Here is an 11312-nt window from a genome sequence, read left to right as displayed (position 1 = left end):
ATTGTTCATGTGGGAAGAAGTGATAAGCATCCCTCCAACAATCGGCGTCCACAAACCTTTAAACTTAAGTAGCATCAGCCCAATAAGCATTAATCCATAAACCCTGCTGTGTGTGCCCAACAACACGTGGCTCTGTTCCTCGCTGCTTCAACATGCAGAGGTTTACCTTATTTTTAAGAATCCTACACTTTATGAAACTGCTCTACATAGTGTTTTGCCTACTTATATTCTATTCATTTTCCATTTTAACGATATGGTAAAATTATCTACACTTTTAAGAAAGTAACAACATAATGGAGACATTTCAATCAGGCTTCAGGTTGTCGTAACACAGATCTCAGATCTATTTCAAATTGAATTTGATTTGATGTTGTTGTTTACAGCACTTTGGAAAACTCTAGATATTTGCAAATGTGCTTTATAACTAATCAGTATTTAATTTAATTTGATCAGTGCAGTCTTGTGACCAATAGAGGGTAATGTTGTTCTAGATATGATATTGAGAAACATGTTACTAGCTCACAGAGTATTTCATTACTTCTCTGAGCCACTAACTACTATGGACAGCTGAGCATGTTGAGAGTATGTTTTATTTTTTATTTAATTGTAAGAAGTCCTGGTTTCAAGTACTATACATGTCCTTTTTTGACCTTAGGGTTATTATGCACCAAGTGGAAGGTTTGAGTTGAAAAAAGAGACCATCTTTAAGCCAACAATGGTGTAATTGTACTGTAATTGCATTTCCAGATGGGAAAGATTGGAAATGATGGGACCAGTTTAACATACTGTGGTGGTCTCACTGTTACTCACATCTCCCCTATAAGGCGAGCATCCTCTGCTTGCACCAGCATGTTCCTGATGTAGTTGGAGTGGTCGACCATGGTTGTAGTTAGCTTCTGATGGACAGAGTGGAACGTATATATTTCTTAAACCAACTATAAGGGGAATGCAACACTAAATAGCTGGATGCCTTCTTACACAAGGCATAGTTGATATATTTTATATTGCAAATATAAAAGGTAAATAGCAAGGTAAGGTATAGTGAGAGTTGATGTAACAATATCACATGCCTTAACTCCTCTCCCCCATGGTTGCTCTGAATCTTTTATTTTGAAAGCCGCAGAGAGGAAGTAGTTGTTGTCCAGGAGTCGACCGTCATCTACCGTTGCGTTGTCGTGCTATCCAGCTAGCTAGTTAGCTTAGTGGACCAAAATCCAACAGCTGAAGTGGTGAGTTTGCATCCACAAATAGGCAACGTTACAGTTTCCCCTCTCGTTGTTTTTTCTATCATCATATCATAGTTGAAGTGGTTTCCGGCTACATTGAAGCCAGCGACGTTAACATGAGCTAATAGCGTTAACGCTAGATAACTTGCTAGATATGCACGTCAATAAACGCTAATAACAGCACATTTTATTTCCTTCCAGGGATCATAATCGTATTTGCGATTGAAACAGATCTTAGAATCAGTTCTAAAGTCACGCTTGGTGACTTTTTGTTGTGTAATTGACATTATGGAAACGCGAACGATAGTGAGATTAAGTGAGACTGGACGCGTTAGCGTGCCGCTCTTTGTTGCTAGGCAACACAGTGATCCGCTGGGTGTTTGAGGTAAAGCCTGTAATTACATTAGTCTGGCTAAACCAGGCATTGTCGTCCCTTGATCGTATGCTGTATGCCTTGATGCTCCCATGCTTAGTTCCCTATATTACCGTAAGAAAATAACTTAAATAACACTGTGCCCTTTTTTGTCTCTTCTCGTCAGGATATAGATTATAGGCACAATGTTGGTCCCAATATTCACCCTGAAGCTAAACCACAAGATTAACCCTCGGATGGTGACTGTTGGGAAATTCGATGGAGTGCACCCATGTCTTACTGCAGCCACGCAGGCTGGAAAGGTGAGGGAAATACAAATTAATTACACATTTCTTTGTCGCTGTCCCGCTTTACCAGCCTGAAATGATGGAACCAGGCAACGACGATGTTTTCCCCGTCATATCCTGAATTGTCTGTTTTTCTCTCTAAGGTTTTTATCCATAACCCTCATGCCCGTGGTCAGAGGCCTGTGGCCCACCGCCTCAGCCAGAGCGCACAAGACTCTGACATCTCGCTCCTCAACATCAACCAGGCAGTCACTTGTCTGACGGCAGGAACTCTGGGACCAAACACCACTGGGGACACGCTGTTAGTGGGATCCCAGACAAACCTGCTAGCCTATGATGTCCACGACAATGCTGACATCTTCTACCGAGAGGTGAGTGGAAGTTTGTCCCTGGCCACAAGCCACTTTGTCATAACAACACGCTCACGCTTGAGTGTCACCGTTCCAATATATGCATATATATCTGATCATACATAATAGTAATAATAATAAAAAATAAAAGTTTCATTTATATAGCACCTTTCCAAACAATGTTATAAAAGTGTGCATAAGAGTCATACAAAATACAATCATAGTGAATTTAATAGTTAGATTAAATACAAATGTAATTAAATTAAATCACCTGACTTGTATAAGAAAGGCAGCTGGTAGGAGTGAATCTTTAGAAGATATTGAAAAGAGGATACTGAATTCTAAAACTCACCGGTAGCCAGTGAAGACCAGCAGGGACTGGTGTGATGTGGTCGCTTCTCCTTGTAAGGGTTAAAAGGCTGGCAGCAGCGTTTTGCATCATTTGTAGTCTTTGAATGTTTCGCCTGCTAATGACAGAATAAAGTGTGTTGCAATAGTCCAGCTTGGAAGAGATAAACGCAGGGAAGACTCCTTCCAGGTCTGCAGCTCTCACCTGCACCTAATTTTTCTTAGTTGTCGCAGTTGGCCGAAGCAGATCTGCACAACTTTGGTGAGAGCGCAGAGTCATAAAGAATGGCCAGGTTGCGTGCTTCATGCCGAACATTCTTTGGTAGGGTTCCCAGAATTAAAAAAAATCCGCTATCCAAAACTCGTAGTGAGACTATTGAATTCTTGGTCGAACTGAATACTACAAATGACATGCAAAAAACATATTCTGGTAGCAGCAGCAATGCTTTACACGCAGGAGACAAGCTGTCAACATGTTGTACTGTACAGTATTCTCAAAAGGCCTCGTATTTCTGTTTCTTCTGTGTGTGGGGGTGTAGGTGGCGGACGGGGCCAACGCGATTGTGTTGGGGAAACTCGGGGGTATCCCAAATCCTCTGGCCATCATTGGAGGGAACTGCGCTTTACAAGGCTTTGATTACGCTGGCAATGACCACTTTTGGACAGTAAGGACAGCAAGGCCACCTTTGCATTATCACCATTCGATTTTTCTCGATTCTCTCTAGAACGATTCGGTCTCGATTCAGAAAAGTTAATAATCGGAATTTTAAAAAAAAAACGCCCTTTTTTTCGAAATGATGAGATAAAACGTTGTCAAAAAACAAACGCCCCCCCCTCGGTAATCGTAGTGGACCGTAGATGACAACCAGCTACAACCATCATTTACCATCATTACCGGCACATTAAGAGCAATGCGTCCAGCTTGCAGACCAGTCTGTCAGTCTGAATCTGAATATCTTGCCAACTTTACCGAACTATGAAGGAGCCTGCGCATATCTTACCTCATTATTTCGATTTTTCCAAAAAGTCGAGATATTCACAGATTTGGACTTTTTTCCGGTTTTACAAATACGGACCGGTCTGAGACTAAAAGCAGCTTTTTCTTCATTTAAAAGAAAAATGAATCTGTTTAATTTTTTTTTTACATAGGCTACTTCCATATTGTGTTCAAATGCAAGCTGCATTGGTTCTTGCATTGTTGATAGAAAATCATATTTGTGACAAAGATTTTTTTTTCTCTTATAAAAAATTAGAGAAGGTAATTCATCTGTTGATTTTCTTTAATTATCAAATAAAGTAGGAAGTGATTAGCAACCTCTGAGTAGCAAACTCAGATTTGAGAAAATTTAGAAAATCGAGATGCATCGATAATCGTTTTATCAGTTTAGAATCGATAATCGGTTTAGAATCGAATCGTTGACCTCTGAATCGGAATCGAATCGTGAGGTGCCAAGAGATTCCCACCCCTAGTCTAAAGTGCCTTATGTTCATTAAGTGGGTCGATACTTCACCAAAATGTAGCACCTGGCAGTTTTCCAACATTCTTTCCCACATGAATGTCCATATCAATATCAACTAAATGGATGTGTTAATGAAGGGCCGTGTTTTTAGGTGACTGGCGATAATGTCCGATCTCTGGTGCTGTGTGACTTCACTGGCGATGGAAAGAATGAGGTGAGGCCCGACCGGCTGGCGGGCAGAGAAACACACTGATCACAGAGCAGACTGTCTAGAGACTGATCACACGTCTTCCACCCCTCTGTCTCTTTCTGTTCATTGACATGATTGTTTTTTTCATTCAAAAACGTGTAATCAGCTATTGTGTTTTCAGCTTCTGGTTGGATCAGAGGACTTTGACATCAGAGTATTCAAAGAAGATGAGCTAGTGTCCGAGATGACTGAGAACGAGGTGAATGGATGCAATGCGTTAAGCTTTTATTAACTAGTCGACTCCCGAGAAAACTCATCAAAACTAACAATAGTCTTGTTGTTGTTGTTTTTTTACTTTAAATTGTGTTTTGTTCATCACATCATCATTGCAATGTTACTCATTCTCCCTCGGTCCTTCTCCCTGCAGACAGTAACGTCACTGTGCCATATGCACGACAGCAGGTTCGGCTACGCTCTGGCCAATGGCACTGTGGGAGTTTACGACCGCACCGCCCGCTATTGGAGGATTAAGGTACCGTAACCATTTATAATGATGTCGTCTTGGAATGGAGGGACTAACCTCAGAGGAAACAACAGGTCTTACACATCAACAGTGTGGTAGCCTTTGAGGGGTTCAGACCGCATCAAGACCAAGACCAGACTGACTGAGACCTTCGTACGGTAGTCTCAAGACCAAGGCCGCTTTCGAGTTCTTTAAAGCACAGTGTTAATGGCATTTCCAATGTTTCATCATTTAGCGGATGTGTTACCAAGGCTATCACGCAAACTGTTAGATAACTTATTGTATGTATTTAACCATTTGAGCCTAATATATGCCTTTCTCAATAATGTGTTTTTCCCTCATCAAATAGTCTAAGAATCATGCAATGAGCATCCACGCCTTTGACCTGAATGCTGACGGGGTGGTGGAGCTCATCACCGGGTGGTCCAATGGAAAGGTCAGCAGGCCGGGCATTTAGGGACTTTAGAAATACAAATGACATTTGTGGACAGTCAGTCGTTCCTGCAGTACCTTTTAGGTTGTCTTCACCGTTCATCACATTCTCCTTTTTAATTCAGATCGATGCTCGTAGTGACCGCACCGGCGAGGTCATTTTTAAAGACAACTTTTCCTCTTCTGTGGCCGGAGTGGTGGAGGGAGACTACAGGTTGGATGGACAGAAACAACTTATCTGCACCTCCACTGACGGAGAAGGTATTTGGATGTTGGCTGTGTCTGCCATGTTGGAAAAGGTTGTATGTCCTGCATACAACCGTATATCATCTGTCAGCTGCAACTGCACTAAAGGCTTAATTCAGACGTAGCATCCAAAAAGGATGAACATGGTTTGGGAGGTTTAAGCATTTCATCTTGGATTAGAACATCATCAGTGTTTTAAAATGTGTGTATCTGGTAGTTCGTGGTTACCTGCCAGCCAGTAAAGAGCTTAAAGGGAATCTCATGGACTCCAGTGCTGAACAGGACCTCATTAGAGAGCTCAGCCAACGCAGACAGAATCTGTTGCTGGAGCTACGCAACTATGAAGAGAATGCCAAGGTACATATATCTATTTATGTAGAGTACGATTCTTGCTTGACATGAGGTTGTATATTCTATATGCTTTCATCCACACACACCGTACCCTGTTGTTTCAGGGTGTGTCCGAGACAAACAGCGGGATGGGTGTCATACCAGCCAACACTCAGCTCAAGACAGCGCTATCAGTGAGACCTGCCACAGAGACTCAGAAAGCTCATATAGAGCTCAACATTTCAACAGCAAACGGTGGAGTGTATTACAACTCGGGCAAGTAGAGTAGAGTAAATACTCCAGAGTCACTGAATCTCTCCTTTTATCCTCTTCAGAAACCATCATCCGTGCAGTGCTAATCTTCGCAGAGGGGATATTTGAGGGAGAGAGTCACGTTTTCCACCCCAGCGCTCAGAACCTGTCGGGCTGCGTCCGCGTCCCCATCGTTCCCCCAAAAGACATACCAGTAGATCTGCACATCAAGGCCTTTGTCGGAGGGAGAATTAGGTAGGCTGTTTGAGTTGAGGGAAGTGTGTGTGCTGTTGTGTGCACACTTTTTCTCGCCACGTAATTAACCACCTTCTCTGCTCTTCGTTTGTTTCCTTACTCCAGCACCCAATTCCACGTGTTTGAAATCACTCGTCAGCTGCCTCGTTTCTCCATGTACGACATCCCAGTTGACTCCTTGGCCGCGCCGCCCACTGGCAGGGTCACCTTCAGCATCAACGACCGGCCACAGCGGGTAGGCGGTTTGTGATCAGTCCCACAGCATGTTCCAAACGATGACATCGCTCTACATGCTTGCTAATTAAAAGATTTTAATAACGTATGCAAGTGTATGTATGTGTGTGTGTGTGTGTGTGTGTGTGTGTGTGTGTGTGTGTGTGTGTGTGTGTGTGTGTGTGTGTGTGTGTGTGAGTAGGTGGTGATGTGGCTGAATCAGAACTTCTTGCTTCCAGAAGGACTAGACTGCCCCAACATCACCTTTAATGCTCTAAGAGGAGGGGGACTGTTGTCCATCAGTATGGCCAGCAATGGACAGGTGCACCCGAACCACAACAATCACATGTGTTTAGCTACATTATACCTACACTTTTGTACACGTTTCTACCAGCTTTAAATTTCAACAAGAACCATGTAAAAAATGTGAAATCACTGACTTGTTTATTTAGTTTGTACATAGTCCATTGAATTGTATTGAATTAATTACATGATGATTTAAAGTTAAAGGGCTTGTGTTGTGCTTACTTTGGGGTTTTTATATAATCATTTAAATGGAGAATTGTGAGTGTGTAAATAATATGTTCTTACCTTCCGAGGAGAGAGCAAAACATTGATGTTAATTTGCGTTAAGTTACAATTCCTACTGAGATTTTTTTCTTTTTTCAATAAACTGAAATCAGATGCTCAATTTTCCCAATCAGATCACTCTGAGGACGGATGACATTGACCTGGCGGGAGATCTGGTCCAATCGCTTGCCTCCTTCCTGGCAATAGAGGACCTCTCAGCAGAAGCGGACTTCCCTGCATACTTTGAGGGCCTACACACTACACTCACTGAGGTGTGGCTCAAATGACATAGAAACCTCTGCTGTCAGAAACATCTTATGCTGTATATTCCACTAATATCAATAGAGAGAATGTAGTTGTTGCTGTTTTTTGTTGCCGCTGTGGTTTCATCTTGAGTCTTAAATATCGGCATCTTAGGTGGATGAGTTCCACTCTGTCCATCAGAAGCTAACTGCAACCATGGCCGACCACTCCAACTACATCAGGAACATGCTGGTGCAAGCAGAGGATGCTCGCCTTATGGGGGAGATGTGAGTAACCGAGAGACCCCCACACTATGTTCAACTGGTCCCATCTATGGTATTTATGTCTCTCTTCTCTGTTATAGGCCTTTTTCAGGAGGCATAATGACATTTTGGTGGCATGTGATTTAGGTCTCTTCCAGAGTCGTGGTATTGTGCATTCCTGTGTTAAAGAAAGAAAAAGCTTACCGGCAGACCCTCACTTTGAACATAAGAAAGGCAGCTGTGCATTGTCTACCTCAAATTAACATGACAATTAAAAATGTCTCCTGGAAAAATGCTCCACTGTAGTGCCAAAAGTAGTGGTTTCTGAAACAAAAGAACAATTGTATTAAAAACATGACTAACAAGTACTCGGTGGCTACGCTATTGTGTTAGACTGTACAATTAGAACAGTCTTCCATTAAATCCTACCTCCATGTGATGATTATAGTCTTTAGTTTCCTTGAAACTGTTTTTAGAAAGACTTCATCCAAATTTGTGGATATTTTGGAAGCCGCAATTGTTCGTGCTGTTGTATTCAATTATAGTGATCGTGTTTCTGGTATTTTATACACAATCAATGATATAAACGCGATGGGCAAAACTTTAGAAATAGCTTTTTACTTTACAATCCTAACTGAGTCTATATTTGACCCTATATTTAGATAATACTGCTATGAGATCCTTTTTCATTCTTTTGTCATTCTTTTGCCTCTCTTCCTCATCTCCCCATACTTTCCCTTGATTTTCCTCCAACTCTCTCTGCAGGACGACTATGAAGAAGCGCTACAGAGAGCTGTACGATCTAAATAGAGATCTGATCAACGAGTATAAAATCCGCTCTAACAACCACAATGCATTAATTGCCTGCCTCAAGTCTGTCAACCAGGCCATACAGCGAGCTGGTAGACTCCGAGGTAGGTGTGTGTGTGTGTGTGTGTGTGTGTGTGTGTGTGTGTGTGTGTGTGTGTGTGTGTGTGTGTGTGTGTGTGTGTGTGTGTGTGTGTGTGTGTGTGTGTGTGTGTGTGTGTGTGTGTGTGTGTGTGTGTGTGTGTGTGTGAAAGGATGTGCATGTCAGGGACAATCAGTATTATTGTACTTGGGTATGTTTGTGGATGGTGTACTTGGGTGGGAGGCTCCAAAGCTTTTGCACACAATGTGACTCTTTAAAGCTTTGTTAAAGTTGATAAAGGGAACACAAATGCTTTCTAACGTTTTGAACGTGGCTCCTCCTAGCTACCAGAATGGAAAGACACTGTTTCACTGTCTCCTATGGCTTTATTTTGGAAGAATACAAGCTGTTGCAGATCAAGGACGAGGAGTTTTAGATTATGCTCTGAATGTAGCGGCCATAACTTTATATCACCCTGGACATTTAGCTTCAAAACAAGGAGCACCCATTGACAAGCAGGTTTCTGCATTTCAGCGGTGAAAACAGTGGTATTTATTCTGTCCATGGCTGTGATGCTGCACCAAAATCCCTCTGATATGTATATCAGTATTCATCAATTAATAACAGATTATATGAGGCATCTGAATACATATTTGTACTATCAAATGGCGATGAACAGAGCTTAGAGCAGGGGTCTCAAACTCAAATCAGCTGCGGGCCAGATGCAGCCCACTTCAACCGAACGCGGGCCAGACTAGCGTCCGAACGGCATGGTCGACAATAACACAACTTAACACTCACTTTCAAAAGCAGTCATTGAACCCCACCCTGGGGGATCGGTCCGAATGAGACTACAACACTAGTCCTCCTTTAACTCAGCGGGGGAGACCTAAGGTCATGTGACCTTGGAATTCCTTTATAGCCAAACGTGAAGTTACGTGGATCGAAGCTGCGTAGTAATGGACGGAGACGCTCGTCGGTGACGTCAGATGCTTCATGTGTTGTTAGTGTGAGTCGTAAAGAAAACATTATTAAACGAGCGATGCTAACGGTTAGTCACATGATTACCTGCGCGAAAGAGGGCAGGAAACTGAATTTCACCCTCCTGCTCTCTGCACCTCGACCGACACACACGACCCGCCCCCCATGTCAGTCACATGCATGCCACGTTCACTGGACAAGCACACAGTAGGAAACCAGAACATCATAACATGTCCCACACAGCAGCTGACAGTGGGGTTACAGTATAAAACTTGCGGGCCGCACTAACATTACACTTTCATATTAAGGATGGGGCCACAAAATATCGTCCCGAGGGCCGCAATTGGCCCGCGGGCCGCGAGTTTGAGACCCCTGGCTTAGAGGGTTAAAAGCAGTGCTGTGTGTTGTTACAACTCAAACCTGTCTTGTCTGCGCATATTAATCCTTCTGTTGCTGTTCCTCCTTGTCTTCAGTTGGTAAACCCAAGAACCAAGTAATCTCCGCCTGCCGAGACGCCATCAAGAGTAACAACATCAACGCACTCTTCAGGATCATGAAAGCTGGCACTGCATCCTCCTGAGGACGAATCAACTGAAAGAAATCGGACAACGTATCTGAACTGCGGTGTCTAATGTGATCGGTTTCATGCTCGGCACTGAGGATTTCCCCCCCCCCCGAGTGATGAGACGAGAACTAACGCAGCGACGTGAAGAGGGACCCTGTTGTAGCCTTAACCTGTCCTTTTGCATGGCGGCAACGTTTGGTACTAGCGCCACAATACCGTTTCACTCTATGGGACGACTAGTTCTACTTGCTCCCAGAGATAAAACGCTGACAACAGGCTTAGTGCTCGTGGGAGAGTTTGATTTAGTGCAGTTAAAGCTTAGCTAGGTAATTGTCAAACTGATTGCGGTGAAGGCTGGAGAGACAACTTGGAGAGTTCAGGTCAAGAGTCAGTGGAGCTCTTTCCTCGGGCGGATGGAGGAAAGATATTCAATGATGCTTCAGAGGAATTCGTGTTAATGCATTAATCTGACCGCTGTCTAAAGCTCATGCAAAACAACACAATCAGTCATCAGTTCCTCTCTCCCAAGCACTGGCTGGTAGTAAGTAGGAGTTAAACATATCTTTCTTTGAATGCTCTAGACTTCTTCCAGGTAACGTTGCACATTTCCTCTAGGAAACGTTTAAACTTCAGGAGAACGGTTCTACTAAGCTTGAGGGTTTCAATCAAAATGAGTATGAGTGTGACTTGTTTATTCCAGCTGACAGAGTGATGTTAATGATGAGCGAGCACAGCGGGAGCCTCTAAGATCCCTGTTGGCCCCTCTGTAGCGCTGTGTCACTGAGATGCTCACAGCACTCCGGCTTCTGTTGACCGCAAAAGAAAACTATTTTAAATGAATGTTACAGAAGACCAACAGTGTGTTGCACTGGTTTACCTTTTGTAGATTGTATACAGAGACTGTAAATGTTTTATTGTGTATGTGGCAGAAACTGTTATTAAATATTAATGTGTTAAAATTATGTACATATTTGGTTTCTTTGGACATCTGCTTGATTTTTTTTTAAAGAAAAAGGTTTGGTTATGGAGGCTAAACTTGTCTGCCGAGCATGAGCACGAATAACACTTGGCTTCGTTTGGATAACAGGTGGAAATTCATTTAAAAGGTGTTTCTTCCAGGGTTTTTTTTTTTGCATATTTGCAAGGGACTTCCGTTTCATTCAAATGATGCATTTGTCAGTTAAGCTGTTCCTGATATCAGCAGCAAGGGCCAAAGCGTCACACATGTTCACTTATTACTTCCAGCTTTTCTCAACTTTCCGAGTCTTTGTGTGGTTCTGATTGCACACGTGTTCCCTCACACACCGGTCTGTAGT

At 42.9% G+C, this 11312-nt stretch overlaps 1 protein-coding gene across 1 annotated transcript; it reads left to right on the top strand.

Moving 5' to 3' along the window:
• The first annotated feature begins 1121 nt into the window (after positions 1-1121).
• On the top strand, positions 1122-10958 carry bbs2 (Bardet-Biedl syndrome 2). The gene is made up of 18 exons (XM_040163899.2): positions 1122-1229; positions 1766-1901; positions 2030-2257; positions 3124-3249; positions 4196-4258; positions 4416-4493; positions 4662-4766; positions 5107-5193; positions 5315-5450; positions 5653-5792; positions 5891-6020; positions 6101-6272; positions 6378-6507; positions 6688-6807; positions 7190-7327; positions 7473-7585; positions 8327-8475; positions 9905-10958. Exons 2-18 carry the CDS (start codon positions 1785-1787, stop codon positions 10009-10011), a joined length of 2139 nt encoding a protein of 712 aa, XP_040019833.2. The 5' UTR covers positions 1122-1229; positions 1766-1784; the 3' UTR covers positions 10012-10958.
• The last annotated feature ends 354 nt before the right edge of the window (positions 10959-11312 follow it).

Source organism: Gasterosteus aculeatus, chromosome X (assembly GCF_964276395.1).
Source record: "Gasterosteus aculeatus chromosome X, fGasAcu3.hap1.1, whole genome shotgun sequence".
Classification (NCBI taxonomy): Eukaryota; Metazoa; Chordata; class Actinopteri; order Perciformes; family Gasterosteidae; genus Gasterosteus; species Gasterosteus aculeatus.
The sequence above is the reverse complement of the archived record's forward strand: the minus strand, read 5'-3'. Positions and strand labels throughout refer to the sequence as shown.

What these genes read in the sequence shown, in the direction of transcription:
- bbs2 (XM_040163899.2), top strand. Translation starts at nt 1,785, where the DNA reads ATGTTGGTCCCAATATTCACCCTGAAGCTAAACCACAAGATTAACCCT. An exon ending in GCAATGACCACTTTTGGACA is followed by an intron (nt 3,250 to 4,195) that starts GTAAGGACAGCA and finishes CCGTGTTTTTAG; the next exon opens with GTGACTGGCGATAATGTCCG. An exon ending in TTTGTCGGAGGGAGAATTAG is followed by an intron (nt 6,273 to 6,377) that starts GTAGGCTGTTTG and finishes TCCTTACTCCAG; the next exon opens with CACCCAATTCCACGTGTTTG.